At 42.9% G+C, this 16,776-nt stretch overlaps 1 protein-coding gene across 1 annotated transcript in view; it reads left to right on the top strand.

Moving 5' to 3' along the window:
* The window catches only part of HTT (huntingtin), a 797,032-nt gene that overhangs the window by 35,074 nt on the left and 745,182 nt on the right, over positions 1-16,776 (top strand). The window contains exon 3 of the mRNA XM_029606726.1: positions 5,123-5,243. Coding sequence (XP_029462586.1) covers positions 5,123-5,243 — 121 coding nt within the window. The remainder of the gene's footprint in view (positions 1-5,122; positions 5,244-16,776) is intronic.

Below are 16,776 nucleotides of genomic sequence, written 5' to 3'. Positions count from 1 at the left end.
TCTACCCTTGTTATATGTAACTTCCGCTTCTAGTGAATTGTTCTTGTTTAAGTTATACCCTTTGTTATATGTAAACCGATCTGATATGAAATTTTTCATGAAGGTCGGTATAGAAAAGTGTTAAATAAAATAAATATACTTGTGTAATTTACATGTAACAAGCGCTGAGGTCCAACAGAGTTCACTTGAGTCTTGAGACAATAGTGTTGCCACATTACTTGTCTAGTATAGAGAAGCCAAAGGCTGAGGGAGGGAGTGAAAGATACACGAATATAGAATGTAAGCCCAAACGTTTCTGGAATATTAACAGTAAATTCTCAATCAAACTTGAAAGTTGGTTGATGTAATCTGTCATATGTATAGTCAAATAGCTACTATTTCCTCTATCAGACTTTGCAATGCCTGTCTACTTAATGGAAGATCCCCCCCTCCCCCCCCATGGCAGGTGCCTCTATCACCCTGCTCAGTATTAGCAGTATTCTTGTTACTGTGAACCGCCTAGCACGGTTAAGAACATAAGAAATTGCCATGCTGGGTCAGACCAAGGGTCCATCAAGCCCAGCACCCTTTTTTAAACACAGCAATACTAACTGCACTAACCACATCCTCTGGCAACAAATTCCAGAACTTTATTGTGTGTTGAGTGAAAAAGAATTTTCTCCGATTAATCTTAAATGTGTTATTTGCTAACTTCATGGAATGTCCCCTAGTCCTTCAATTTTTTGGAAGTGTAAATAACAGATTCACATCTACTCGTTCAAGACCTCTCATGATCTTAAAGACCTCTATCATATCCCCCCCTCAGCTGTCTCTTCTCCAAGCTGAACAGCCCTAACCTCTTCAGCCTTTCCTCATAGGGGAGCTGTTTCATCCCCTTTTTTTGGTTGCCCTTCTCTGTACCTTCTCCATCGCAACTATATCTTTTGTGAGATGCGGCGACCAGAATTGTACACAGTATTCAAGGTACGATCTCATCATGGAGCTATACAGAGGCATTATGACATTTTCCGTTCTATTAACCATTCCCTTACTAATAATTCCTAACATTCTGCTTGCTTTTTTGACTGCTGCAGCACACTGAGCCGATGATTTTTAAAGTATTATCCATAATGATGCCTAGATCTTTTTCCTGGGTGGTAGCTCCTAATATGGAACCTAACATTGTGTAACTACAGCAAGGGTTATTTTTCCCAATATGTAACACCTTGCGCTTGTCCACATTAAATTTCATCTGCCATTTGGATGCCCAATCTTCCAGTCTTGCAAGGTCCTCCTGTAATGTATCACAATCCTCTTGTGATTTTAACTACTCTGAATAATTTTGTATCATCTGCAAATTTGATAACCTCACTCATCATATTCCTTTCCAGATGATTTACATATATATCGAAAAGCACCGGTCCAAGTACAGATCCCTGAGGCACTCCACTGTTTACCCTTTTTCACTGAGAAAATTGACCATTTAAGCCTACTCTCTGTTTCCTGTCTTTTAACCAGTTTGTAATCCATTCATCGCCACCTATCCAATGACTTTTTAGTTTTCTTAGAAGCCTCTCATAAGTGAGTTTGTCAAATGCCATCGGAAAATTCAAATATATTACATCTACCGGTTCACCTTTATCCACATGTTTATTAACCCCTTCAAAAAAATGAAGTAGATTTGTTAGGCAAGACTTCCCTTGGGTAAATCCATGTTGACTGTGTTCCATTAAACCAAGTCTTTCTATATGCTCTACGATTTTGATCTTGAGAATAGTTTCCACTATTTTTCCCGGCACTGAAGTCAGGCTCACTGGTCTATAGTTACCTGGTTCGCCCCTGGAGCCTTTTTTAAATATTGGGGTTACATTGGCCACCCTCCAGTTTCCCCAATATAAGACTATATGAAAAAAACAACTTGTAAATAAATAAAATTCCTTGTTTTCCTTGCTGATGAGCTAAAATCCAGATCTTGGAACCTGTGTTTGAAGGCTTAACGCAGAGATTTCCACAGTGATGCTGTTGGCCAGGCTGTGCTGAAGTGGTCCTCAACGTCTTGATTTTAGGAGTTGGGGAACATTCTCACTCGCTTCCTTCAAGCTGAGTCCAGAGCTCATAGTGCTTAAGCCAGGAGTCGAAAGCAGTCTGTCGAACCTTGAGTGAAGGCTTTGAGGCTTCAAGGCATATCATGCATAGCCGGGGGTTCCTCACCATCCAAAAGTGATAGTGTCTGCCTTCTAGTCACAGACATCATTTATGCTGGTCTGTAGAGGTCCAGTCGGAGCTGTAAAGTACATTCACTCCCATAAAAGGCTGATTCCTGTGTTCTCCTTAGTACTGTTCTTACCAAATGTACATGAGACAATACTTTTATACAATTCTGGAAGAGCTCCAGAAAGTAACCAATTTCTCCTTCAAGAGTAGTTTTATCATTTGACAGAGACCACTGAGAAGTGTGAGAAGCATCTTAGTCTGCATGAGTTAAGATGCTTTTCAGATGGCATCAGGAGCTTCTGCCATCACTGTTGATGTCTGCAGTCTATCAATGTGGGCCTTAGGCCTTTGTGAGGATGTGCAGGAAATGCTTGCAGCCATGCCCTGCAGTGGTAGAAAACTTAGTAAAAAAAACAAACAGTTACACTGAAAATGAAGGGCCCAAATATTAATCATTGCCCTTATTGATCAGTTTACTTTTTAAGTGAAAGTCACAGAATTTAATCTTTTTCTAACATCAGTAAAGTTTATCCTACGTCTTGTATATGTTGCCGGAGCTTTGAGAGACCCCAGTATTCTGGCATGAGGGGTCTCGCAAGGGACAAGTGGAAGCTGACAAATGAGACCATTGTTATTGGAGCAAGCCATGCCTATAAGGTCTTGCAAAAGCATAAAAATAACAAAAATGTTAATTTTCAGCTTTGATAAAGTTGTGATGCCAGTAACTTGTACAAGATCCTGTCATAGAAATATTGGAGTGTTCATTGATTTGTTTGCTATGTAACTTGCATTAAAATACTTAACAAACAAAATAAAAAAAAATATTGGGATGAAAGCAGCATCAGTGTGTTAACTGTTCAGCTCCTTGTATATTTAATACTGCGTCAGCACAACCTAGCCTCTTGCATTCTCTATTAGAGTTTGCAGCTGAGATCCTGATTCATAGTATTCAGGAAGTTTGTTCTTATGTTTGATATTGAATCTCAAGGATGAAAAATAGGTAAGAATTCAAATATACTTTATTGCTGAGCACAATGAAAATGGTAAGCCAAGTGGAATTTCAAGTATTTATTTATATACTGCCCAATTCATTGAGAGAATGGTCAGGTTTACATTAGAAAAGTATAGAAATACATAATTATAAACATGATTTCAAAACATAGCAGCCTAATTAACACAACATATAAATATCAGGTAATTAACAAACAATATGAAATACAATGAAAATAGAGTAAACTTACAAAATCTACAGGATTTAGACAGCTTCACTTTATAATGTGTAAGCTAAAGCAAAAAACCATGCCTTAGAATGTTTATGAAAATTTAGATTGCACGAATTTCACTGGAAATTAAATTCCACACGATAGGGATGACAACGTTTTGTTTTTTTTTTTCCCTAGTTTTGGGTAGTTTTATCTCTTTTAAGTGCGGGAACACACAGTGGATTTTCCTTGGAAGATAATAAGATTTTCAGAGGAACATAAGCAGAGAGGCAATCTACCGAATATTTTGGAGCTAGTCTACGTAAAGTTTTAAAACTAAAATGAGAATCTTAATCTATAGTAAAACAAGCAGGCAACCAAACTGTCAATGGAATTGTTATGAAAATTTAAAAAGAAAAATCTGTAGTCTGATATTGTAAAAATTTTTACTCTCAACATAAAACCAGAGGACCATTCTACTAAATATCTTGAACTTCTAAAGAAATAAGGGGTGGATTTATCAAAATGCGGTAAGTACCGCATGTGATAGCAAAAGGGGCGTGTTTTATGCTAATATAGCATTTATCACAATTTGCACTAATTACCTGTGCGAAGAGCTAAGTTAGCGCAAATTACAATACCATTTCAGATGGGGGGGGGGGGGTGGGGGAGAGAGAGAGAATGGCCACGATATCATGGCCCATAGGTAGGTATTTGTATCCCTATGGTAGGCCCACCTAGTAACTCGAGGTGGGGTTTAGGTAAGAGTGTAGGGGGTTAGGGGCCACTTTGACATTGTACGTGACACCTACGAACAGAACAGTGGTCTCTTGTGAAGATTTGCTGGCCTTCGGAGTGAGGAAACTCACTCCAGGATGAGATTTGGGTAAGGTTCTCTCAACCTAATTCTCTCTCCAACCTGTCAAAAAGGAGGCATCCCTAGCGTCTCCTTTTTGACAGGAGCGGTGGCTGTCAGCGGGTTTGACAGCCGATGCTCAATTTTGCCGGCGTCGGTTCTCGAGCCTGCTGAAAGCCACGGGCTCGGAGTCCGGTTTTCGGCCCGACAGCCGTGGGCCGAATTCAAATTTTTTTTTTTTTTTTACTTTTTTTACTCTTCGGGACCTCCGACTTAATATCGCCATGATATTAAGTCGGAGGGTGCACAGAAAAGCAGTTTTTACTGCTTTTCTGTGCACTTTCCCGGTGCCGGAAGAAATTAACGCCGACCTTTGGGTTGGCGCTAATTTCTGAAAGTAAAATGTGCGGCTTGGTTTTCGGTATCCCGCGCGCATACCTAATAGGGCCATCAACATGCATTTGAGGGCGCTATTAGGTGCCGCGGGTTGGACACGCGTTTTCCTCCCCTTACTGAATAAGGGGTAAGGGAAAACTCACGTCCAATAGCAGTACTGTATCGGCCTGCCTGTTATTGGCCTGCCTGTTATCACAATTTATAACAAATAGTTTTACTTCTGCCCACTTGAATCCTATAAGCTGTTCTTGAGAGATAAATGAGATTATTATAAGAAGGGAGCTAAAATGAGGCTGTGAGCAGACTGATTCAAATTTAAGCAGATGAGTAGCAGGAGAATAGAGATGATCCAGTTTCAAAGAGACTCCTGTAACTAATGAGGTATCTTAAATTTACACACACATGCAGATTCTTGTGAGCTATCAAGACAATTCTTTGTACATCATGCACCCTTTTTTTTTTTTTTTTCTTTTAGAAATTCTCCCGAATTCCAGAAACTCCTGGGTATTGCTATGGAGCTCTTCCTTCTCTGCAGTGATGATACAGAATCCGATGTCAGGATGGTTGCAGATGAATGTCTAAATAAAGTGATAAAGGTAAGATCTGTGCACAGTATGTTAATGGGGAATCCCAGTAATTTAGCCTTATGAAACTTATTCATACCTTTCTGTACTAATATTTTATTCATTATTTATAGACTTTTGATATTCCACCCTTTTTTCATGGGTGACTTAGAGGCATATTACAAAACAATGTTACAGTACATTGGTTGAAGGTCATTTACAATCACAGTTGAATCACATTTACAATGGATAGGATTGAGAGGCCAGGATGTATAACGTATAATACTTACCAGATGGTTCAAGTGGATAGGTTGGAAAGACCAAGCCTCTCTTCAGAGGGAATTCTAACAGAAGGTGTGACCAAAGAGTCATACGTGGCTCGAGGCATAGGGGTGGCAGTACCTTGTTCTATTTTATACTTCTATTTTAACTTCTTTTAAAATACACTAAATACCAATATTGGTTGTTTGTAGTTGACATTTTCATTTATGCTAATAGCTATTAGTGTTCCCCTATATTCTCTTTGCTTTGGGGGTTTAACCACGGTAGGGGTGGGAGGAAGGGAGGAGAGGGCTGTGATTGGACCAGGGGAAGGGGAGACTGCTGGGGACCGATCTGTGGAAAAGGCAGAGTGCTGGCATCAGATCGTGCACCAGGGTGGGGGTAGAGTGAGCTGTAATAGGACCCTGGAGAGAGTACTGGGATTCAGTCTGATGGGGAGAAAAAAGGGGTGTGGCCATTGGCAAAGACTTCTGGGGTGGAACATCTGGAAAAGGTTGGAGGAAGGAAATTGCTTGGGTTCACCCTAGGAGACCAGAGGTACTAGATAGTGACGACTGTGAAGATCTTACTTGGTGTCTTCAGCTGTTCGGCATTTTAAAAGATGGCAACCCTAGGTTGGAGGGAGAAGTACAATTGAATTTTAATAAGGGTTTTGACACTTTCATGTATTTTAGTCCATATACATGCTGAATTAGCTATTACATGTGGGATGGATCATTCAGCGGCACCGAATGGACTCGTCTCTCCAGGCTATAGCTTTGAGCTCTACTAAGCATGTTTGGGAGTTCCCATGTAAGCCTCCATGGTCATTTTTCATGTTCGTGTACTCACTCTGCTCATATTTTATTCTCTAATCTTAAAATGTTGATATTTCTACCTCATATTTTTATTATTCCCTTGCTGCCTCTGTAGCACCATGCAACAGCACTTTTCAATGCTACTAAAGAAAAAAAATTAGTGAGCGAATTAGTTTTTTTTCCCCGAGGCCTTGTGTCATGATTCTGGCTGTTAGGCAGCCTCCCTGCTAGCAGGTTCACTCTCTGGGCCACACTCTGCCCTGCTCTAGCTGCTGCCTTGAAGTCTGCATGATGTAGCAAGGCCAGCCCTATAAGAACCTCTCTCACAGATTCCTTGGGGGCTGCCTCATCCGAGTCACCTCTGCTCCTTGCTTTGACCAACCTTGTCTTGCCTTGCCTTGTTTTCTTGTGTCCTTACCTTACCTTTTTCCCAGTATGGCCTATCTAGGCCTTCTTGTCTGGATCTCCCTTGTCTTTATTCATTTCCCTAGTTCCTGTCTGGGCCTCCTAGTGGCCCTCCTTACTTTTGCCTGTCTTACCTTGTCTTGTATTTACCTTGTCTTGCCATTGGTTCCTGTTTGCCTGTATCTGTGGATACCTTGCACTGTGCTTGTGTTCCTATTCTGTCTCTTGTCTTGTCCTGTTTGGGCTTCCCTTGGGTCTCCCAGTGGCCCTTCTTGCCAGTGGGTCTAGGTCTCCCAGGGGCCTAGTCTGTCTGTATATCTTTGCCTTGCCCGTGTTCTAGTGTGAGCTTTTCAGCACTTCTTCTATTTTGTTCGTTCCAATGTTCTTTGCCTGTCTGTCTGTTTGGCTTCCTATGAGTCTTCTGGTGGCTCTTTTTGTCTTGTCTAGGCCTATCTAGCCTGTCTAGATCCTTCCATGCACCCCTGTTACAGTTTAGCCTGCATTTTACCTTGTTCCTACCTATGTGCTTTACCTGGTTCCAGCTTTGTCTGTGCTCCTGCCATGCCCAGACTTGTTTCCCTGTCCTGCTTTTGCTTTGCCTTCCCAGTCAATCTTCCTCGAACTGATCTTTGTTGCTGACTCGGACTGTCTTTGAACCTTGCCTCTGTTTGATCTCTGCCAGCTCCGACCTCTGTCTAGCCTCCAACGTTGCTTGACTGCTACTAGCTCTGAACCTGGCTCACCGTGCACCATGCCAGAGAAGTTCTGCCAGCTGCCAGAACCTGTGGGCTTAACCCAAGGGGGTGGTGCTAGGCAGGCAGAAGACCCTGCCCTGCTCTTTTAGAGCTCTGCACAGCTCCTGCTGGGGGAATACCTGTATATAACCTGCCTGTCCTTGACACCTTGCCATCTGAACATGTTGGGCCAGAAGGAAAAAAAACCTATGGTGAGCAGCTTTAAAAATTGCATCTGTGGTAAGGTAATGTCCCTCACTGATTGCCATGAGCTGTGCTACTGATGCTTTGGAGCAGATCATGACTAGGCAAATTACTTTGCTTGTGGGTGGATGGATGACTCCACACTCCCAATGTTCCAGAGCAATCCTAATTGAGGAGCTGCATAAATTTGTTCGGAGTTGCAGCAGATCCTTCTCCCAAAATGCAGTGTCATTTGCCTCACTGGGTAAAGAGTGGAGCAGGAGCTCCTCAAAATCAGCCCAGGCCAAAGCCATGGGGACAAGTAGTGTCAGCCACCCTGCACTGAAGAAATGGCATTGGAGCTGTCAGAGCTTGAATGAAAGAAGCACAGGCACTCCAAACATGGTGCATTGATAGTGGCACCTGTGCCGTCAAAGCGATCATCATCGGCACAAGGTGCATTGATGTGCCTGACGCATGAAAAATCAAAGCACGTGCCCACATCGATGCATCAACACACGCTCACACCCAGTGCATTCCAGCAATGCACTGGTGTTCTTGATGTACTGAAGCTCTTAGTACCCTTGGTATATGCTTTGATACATCTGGAAGTCTCCACGCACAGGCTGCATGGTGGATCTGTTCCTCCAATGTGTGATCCCATGATACACAGTGCAAGTATATATGGTGCCATACTGATGCAGTTGATGCCCATATTGAGGCAACATCCTCGATTTACACTTTCTTGTCATGACTCACACCAGAACCATCAAAGCTACATTCTTCCAAAGCATTCCAAGCCATCAAAGTTATTGATGCATCAGGCCCCCTCTCCCCCCCACCTGGCCCATTAGATTGCTTTACCAGCAAATCTGCTCAGTCCATCCTGGGTTGGTGGCGGAGGGGGTCATGTTGCCATTGTCCCCTCCAATAACAAGAATCCTCATTCCAACAGGGATGCTTTTGGAAGGTCTTCGTTGGGAAACCTGGATCCAGTATGTTTTGTAGTCTTACTTGCATCTTATAAATCGCCTATTCATATGCCGGAACCCATTCTAGTTTTGGAAGAAGATGGTTCACCACCCATGCCAGGTCAATGAATGCATCAATCTCTTGACCAGATTGTAGGTTTCGTGAGAAATTTCTTTGCCTCCCTGACTAACGAGACAGAAGGAACAATCTAACTTATCTTCGCCACCATTACTGCCGGGCTTCCTAAGACTGGAGTTTGAATCTCATCTATTGGCCTGAACACATCTTCAGAAACCATAATTGAGGGTGGTTCTTCAACACATTCTCTAACAGAGTCCAGTCATATGGAGGTGCTTGACCAGGGTGTATCTCTTCGAGCAACCAGAAGAACCTCCTGGTTCAACCTCTTTTGTCATTGGAGTCCTGGACATAAGAACATAAGAAAATGCCTTACTGGGTCAGACCAAGGGTCCATCAAGCCCAGCATCCTGTTTCCAACAGTGGCCAATCCAGGCCATAAGAACCTGGCAAGTACCCAAAAACTAAGTCTATTCCATGTTACCATTGCTAATGGCAGTGGCTATTCTCTAAGTGAACTTAATAGCAGGTAATGGACTTCTCCTCCAAGAACTTATCCAATCCTTTTTTAAACACAGCTGTCCTAACTGTACTAACCACATCCTCTGGCAACAAATTCCAGAGTTTAATTGTGCGTTGAGTAAAAAAGAACTTTCTCCGATTAGTTTTAAATGTGCCCCATGCTAACTTCATGGAGTGCCCCCTAGTTTTTCTACTATCCGAAAGAGTAAATAACCGATTCACATCTACCCGTTCAAGACCTCTCATGATTTTAAACATCTCTATCATATCCCCCCTCAGTTGTCTCTTCTCCAAGCTGAAACGTCCTAACCTCTTTAGTCTTTCCTCATAGGGGAGTTGTTCCATTCCCCTTATCATTTTGGTAGCCCTTCTCTGTACCTTCTCCATCGCAATTATATCTTTTTTGAGAGGCGGCGACCAGAATTGAACACAGTATTCAAGGTGCGGTCTCACCATGGAGCGATACAGAGGCATTATGACATTTTCCGTTTTATTCACCATTCCCTTTCTAATAATTCCCAACATTCTGTTTGCTTTTTTGACTGCCGCAGCACACTGAACCGACAATTTCAATGTGTTATCCACTATGACACCTAGATCTCTTTCTTGGGATGTAGCACCTAATATGGAACCCAACATTGTGTAATTATAGCATGGGTTATTTTTCCCTATATGCATCACCTTGCACTTTTCCACATTAAATTTCATCTGCCATTTGGATGCCCTACTTGGTAGATTCAGAAAGACTCTATGGGTATACCTTCTGACCCAGTTCTAGATTCTCCTGACTATACATTGCCCCTAGAGGACCTCATGTATTCTAAGTTTGTGAAAAGCTTGTCGTCCATGTCTGCAAAGGCAGAGACCTACATTTAGAATTACTTGGTCTTTTTTTCAAATTCTGGGCACACATAGAGCTGGTGGCCTTCCCAGTTCACAACTTCCTCAACATATTGCAGGTGAGATTATGGGAAACTCCTATTATAGGCATTCCTATGGTAAGGAAACTTGACTTTAAATACAGGGTTCAGAAGTCTCTAGGATTTGGTGTTGTCCAGCTACTATATCAGTATGTAGTGATTAAGTCTGCTATAAAAAAAAAAAAAAAAAGCTAAAAAGACCAGAATTCACTGAAACTCACCTCCAGGTGAAGATCACAGATTACTTGACAGTTTCGGCAAGAAAATCTTTCAAAACTCCATGCTGTCCTCTCTCATCACTATCCACCAATTTTATATGGTACAGTATGTTCATGACTGCATTAAAACGCTAAAGCCTTTTCTACAGCCTGTGAAAGGTGGAACTTATTATCCCAACTGCTTTTGAATGCGGAAGAGGACATCTGTCACCTTTTCAGGTCTGTGCACCAGTCTTTTGACTCCACCTTCATGCTTCTCCTCATCCTCAATCAGAGCTCGATGCATGGCGTGGCCTAAAGCTAGCAGCATTTGGGAAGATGTCCATGAAAAACTGGCTGACCTGTCTTGGATTGTCACCTAAACTTTTGGTGAAAAGTTCAGAGAAATGATTGCTCAGATTAAAGATCAGAACATAGCAGTGCAATCTCTCTTGACAGCTCCTGAACAGCCCTCTACTTTGAGACGCTTCTTTTTCACATACAAGTGACCATACTTTCATTGACATCCCTACCAGCCTTTTCAGCAGTACTATCTACCGCCTCTTCCAGCCCATTGTCAGCAACCACTTCTGGTCAGACCTCAACAGCGGGAATTCAGTCAACCTAAAACTATGCAACAGGCGAAACCCAACCTTGAGCCTGGTTTTTGATCCCTCTGAACAATCTTTACCCCTTCATTCTGGTAAGGGGAATTATCCAGACATTTTTAGAAAAATTGGCGTCCGATAACCCGGGACTACTGGATGCTCAAAATCATGTAGTCTGGTTACCGTTTGTTTCTCCCGGTTGCTAACCTTCCTGCATTGTGTGCCTCTCAGTCCAGATCCATCTCATTTGTGGCAACTTTGCCTGGAAATCCAGTCACATCTTCAGCAATGAGTGATAAAGCAGATTCCTGCATCCCAATATGGGCAGGGCTTCTCCTAATATTTCCTCATACCCAAGAAATCAGGAGGATTGAGGCCAATTCTAGACTTGAAACACTTGAACAAACATTATTTCCGAGAGAAATTCAAACTGATTCTTCCTTACATTCAGAAGGACGAATGAATGTGTGCCCTGGACCTAAAGGACGCATATACTTATATACCCATCCACCCTTTCATTGGTGCTACCTTCTCTTTCAGGTGGATTCTTCCCACTACCAATACAAGGTGCTCCATTTGGCCTCTCAACAGCACCAAGAGTCTTTACGAAATGCCTTGTGGTGGTAGCAGCTCATTTGTGATGTCAAGGAATACAAGCTTTTCCATAGCTGGATGACTGGCTAATCATGGCAAGTTCACGGGGAGGAAGTTCTCTGTTCCCTGCCCAGGATGGTTTGTCTTGTACATTGATTGGGCTTCATAGTTAACTTTAAGAAATAGAATCTAGTCCCCAACCAGAGGCTCAAGTTCATAGGAGTATGGATAGGCACATTTAAGGAAAGAGCATTCCTTCCTTCAGAAAGAGAAAACATTATGAGATCACTCATTAACCAGCTACTCCCCTGTCTATACTCAACAGCCAGAGTGCTGCTAGTGGTCAAAGGACATAAGGAGGCAGCCATCTATATAGTCTAGTTGACCTACTTCCATGTCAGTTACCTTCAGTGGGACCTACGGTCTCAATGGGATCAATTAACTCAATCATTATTGACCATGATACAGATCACAGGAAGCATGAGGTGAAAGTTGCAGTCAAAGGAAGAGCTCCTCTTTGAGTGCTCCCTCATTGATTAACACTGGACAGAAATGCTGTATCAAAGGATGGGGGGCACACACAGGATTCTTTCGGACTCAGGGCACTTGGGCTTTCAAGAAAAGCCAGTTCTAGATAACCTGCTAGAGGTGAGAGAAATAAGATACTCTCTCGGCATTTGCACACATATAGGGAAAATATATCCTAATTCAAACTGACAACCAAGTCACCATGTTTTTTATGTCAACAAACAGGGAGCTTTAGAGTCATGGCCTCTCTTCCAGGAAGCACTGAAGATTTGGGATGGACAGCCAGGAATCTAGCTGTCCTACAAGCCACCTGTCTGCCAGGGATCTCCAACACGCTGGTAGATTGGCTCAGTGTTTCGTCCATACAAGTGATTACTATAGCAATCAGTAGGAGACAGACTATTCAACTTTGTCACGATCCTGGCTTCTAGACAGCCTCCTGCCAACAGAGGTCCTCATGGAACCACCCTCTCTCCTATGCTAGCCACTACCGCGATGCTCCCATGATGCAGCAGGACCAGCCCTAATTAGCCCTACCTTTCCCAGAACTCTGTGCCTCGTCATCGAATCACCTTGGCTCTTTGCATTGGCTCACCTTGCTTTCCATGCAATTGCATGCCCCTGCGGCCTCCTCTGCCTCCCTGCCTTGCCCTGTGGCCTCCTCTGCTTTCAGGCCTCCTAGTCTTGCTCTGATCTTGCCTTATGGCCTGCTTATTCCTCCTTATCTGTTTCTCCCTTGTGTTATCCTATATCTGCCTTGCCTTGCAGTAGTTCCTATTAGTCTGTGCTAACTTGTTTTGTTCTATCCAGTTCTCCTTGTGGCCCCTATTCCCTGTGGGCCTCCTGTTCCAGTCTCGGTCTTCAGTTCCACACCTTGTCTCCAGTGCTGCTGACTTCAGTACCAGACATGTCTTCAGCTCTAATTCTTGCCTCTGGTTCCAGCTCTTGTTTTCAGCACCTGCCTTTCTCTAGCTCTTACCTGCCTTCACCTAGCTTGTCTCCATTTCCAGCTAAAGCCTTGCCAGTCACCAGAACCTGTGGTTCTAACTCAAGGGGGATGTGGCTGGTCAGGCAGAAGTTCCAGTCTGGCCTTGCCCCAGAGTCTGTCCCTGTTCTTCTGGGGCAATTCCCAAACCCAGCCTGCCTAATTGTAACTGACTTATGGAGTCTGTCATCACCTCAGACCAAAACAGGAAACTAAATCAGTTTTGCTCATTTCTACCCAGCGATCTCAGACTGGCTCAGGATGTGTTCCTGCTGTATTGGAGAACAAGCTTCATGTATGCTTTTCCATTAATACCATTGATCACCAGAATGATGCACAAGCTTCTCCAGGATCATGCTTGTCTGATCCTTATGGCTCCAGCATGCCCCAGACAAATATGATTTGCATGTCTGGTTCAACTCTCCAGCAGACCTCCCATACATCTGGGGATGGACCTTGCATTTTTAACACACGATAAAGGGACACTTTATTATCCCAATGTCCAAGCCCTCAACCTGACAGCTTGGATGTTGAATGCTTGATAATCTGCTTAGAGAAAAACACATACTAGTGTCTAGAAAGCCATCAATTAGAAGAAATTATGCTTTCAGATGGAATAACGAAAATGACAAGAGGTGGATGGCACATTATAGACCAGTGATGGCCAACCTTTTGCGCTCAGTGTGTCAAAATTCATTAAAAAACCGAGCATAACTCGGGTGGTGTGTCACTTCTAGAAAAATCCATAATTTTGTGATATATTAATAACAAAAAGTTATAATTTTAATATATGTTCTGTATTTATTAATAAAGCAAAAACAAATAATTCTTTACCTTACCTGCTTAGTGACTTTTTTGTTGCTGAATTTCATTGGCTAAATCTTCAATTAAAACACTCTCTCCCCCCTCCACCCCCACACAAACTCTTACTCCCCTGGATTTTCTCATACACACTCAGGCTCTCACACTCACTGGCTCCCTCACTTTCACACAAACACACACACCCAGGCAGGCTCCCAGTCATTCTCACACCACTCCCGCTCCATCCTCCAGGCAGGCACCAATTCATTCTCACACACACACACACCCCCAGGCAGAGTCCCATTCATACACATGCACACACTAAAGGCAGGACCCCCTTCTCTTTTGCCAGCAACCTCAGAACCTCTCTCATTCCTCTGCTGCCACTGGTACTGCTGCCGCATGGCTATTGGGGAGGTGCCGATTGCTGCTACTGACACTGAAGCCCATTCTGCTGCCTCCTCTGTGCAGGCCCCGTGGGTTTCCACTTCCTCCATGTTGATCTCGTACATTGTGAGATCCGCATAGAGAAAGTGCTATTCTTGCACATTCCCAAAGATTACATGTGCCAATCACTAAAAAGTAATTTTTTTTTTTTTTTTACCTTTGCTGTCTGATCTTCGTTTTCTAATTGGTTGGTCACATGCTTTTTTTCCCACCTTCCCTTTCTTATTTTTTCCCACCTTCCCTTTCTTATTTTTTTTTGCCAATTCCTTTTATATTGTCTTTTTTTCTGTTTCTTTTCTCTCCATCTTCTTCCCTCAAACACACAGGTTCTCATTCTCACATGCATTTCTCTCTCTCACACACACATACAGGCTCTCACTGTCACATGCTGTCTCTCACACACACAGAGGCTCTCACATGCTGTCTCTGCAAACATTCAGGTCCTCACTCTCACACACAATCTCTCAACTCATCTCATACACACACACACACACCCTCTACAGACGCTCAGCCTCTCTCTCACCTCTGGGCCTCCTCTTCGCGGGGCGCCACAGGATGGGCTCTGCGGTGGCCCTGCTATCGGGTCTCTTCTTCTTCTTCTCGGGCCACTGCGACTTGAGATTCGCGGCAGCCCGTAAACGCAAGTGCTGCTCCACTTCTGCACGCGCTGATGCTTCCCCTCCTTCCTGCCCGCGCGGCTCCGGCAACGTTTACTTCCGTGGACGCACAGGCAGGAAGGAGGAGGAGCATCAGCGCGTTTAAACGCAACCTTTTTCTTGGTCTTGCCGATCTGCCTGTCACTGCGCCCGGGGGCATTGGGGGGGGGATAAAAAAAAACTAGTTTTAAAGGGTTGGCGCAGCCGATTAAAAAAAAAAAAAAAAAAAAAAAATTCCCGATAGTCCACAAAACGCTGAGCGTGTCAGTAAAATGTCTCGGTGTGTCACCTCTGACACGTGTGTCATAGGTTAGCCATCACTGTTGTAGACTAATCAGTTTGAGGCATGATCTTTCGAGGGTAGAATCCACTTCATCAGATACATCTGATGAAGTGGACTAACCAAACTAACAGGGTCATCTATCAAATTGCTTTAGGGCCTTATTCATGGGCGTTAGGGCCCTAACGCCCATGATAAATAACGCACTGCAAGAAGCGTATGCAAATTTTTCCCGAATGGGAAGAGTTTGGGGGAATAAATTAAAATGAGGGGCGCTTAGCGATAGCATAACTCATGTTATTGTGACTACACCTTTTTTCATTGCGTTATGCTGTGCGATCTAGCTCGATAGCAGCTAGTCAGAGAGTGCATCAAACTAGATCGAGTGTACAATGTACAAATGTCATCTTTGTGTACCTTTCCTCACTCCAAATCACATCAAATTGTCCACTGATGTGTACTTTGCTATCTGTACCTCTGACTGTGCGTGTAAAACTGCCCCCCTCCAAAACCTAAGCTTGACTTACTAGTTGCCCCTCCTATTGTGGTATAAATAGTTTACTTATATGAGAGCTTTATCTCTCTTTTTTTTTTTTTTTTAGAATTTTTTATATACCGAAGTTCTTGTTGGGAAACAAATCAATCCGGTTTCGCCAGGGCACTTCTCAGCTTGCAGTGTGAAAATATCGCTGGTGCGATTAAATTTAATGCGCGTTGCGGTATTTAAAAAATCACCCTAACCACCCCCCCCCTTTTTTTTTTAATTGTGATATTTCAAGTGGTACCATCAGAACACTTTACTCCTGGGGGAATTCTGTGCAAAAAAATGTAAAATTCTGTGCACAAAAACTTAAAATTCTGCAAACTTTATATTGGTCAAAATAACACAATTTACATGACAGTCTTTAAGTAATAACAATAACTCCTCAACTCATGGGGTAAATCCTTCACATTTTATTTTAAAATTTATTTTATTTCTCAGGGAATGGTGCTCTCTCTCTTGTGCAATCTCCAGCCTCTTGCCCGCAAGGGGGCTTCAACCTGTACCATCAATGAGCACAATTTTTCACTATTTCCCATTGAATTTTTTCATCTAATAAATTTCAATACCAATTTTCTTTCCCATCAAAGTGTTTTGTGCAGTCAATTTCAAAACTTATTTTTGCTATTTTTACTTAGCTTATTTTCATTCTCTAAGCTCTTCCAACTCTTCTTTAACCCACTGCGATGCCACTGATTCGCTTTTCACATGCCCGACATTGACAATGTTTCGGCATCAGTATATGTCTGCTTCAGGGGTCTAGAATCTCTCTACAACAAAAACGCATCATTACTCACATTATTAAGCAATCCTTTCACTTATTTTAAATTATAAACAACTACTGAAGAGGTGCCTACCTTTATATCAGCTCGCTTTGGCTCTGCATCACAACTCACAGCATGGCAACAAACGCTTACTCATTTAGACCAGAAGTGCAGATTTTTAAGCGCCGCTCTCATTCTCCATGATCCAATCACACAACTCGCACTCCTTTCAGCCTATCCACTTAAAATTATCTTCTCTGAGACGCACCCCT

Source organism: Rhinatrema bivittatum, chromosome 1 (assembly GCF_901001135.1).
Source record: "Rhinatrema bivittatum chromosome 1, aRhiBiv1.1, whole genome shotgun sequence".
NCBI classification, from domain to species: Eukaryota; Metazoa; Chordata; class Amphibia; order Gymnophiona; family Rhinatrematidae; genus Rhinatrema; species Rhinatrema bivittatum.
The sequence above is the reverse complement of the archived record's forward strand: the minus strand, read 5'-3'. Positions and strand labels throughout refer to the sequence as shown.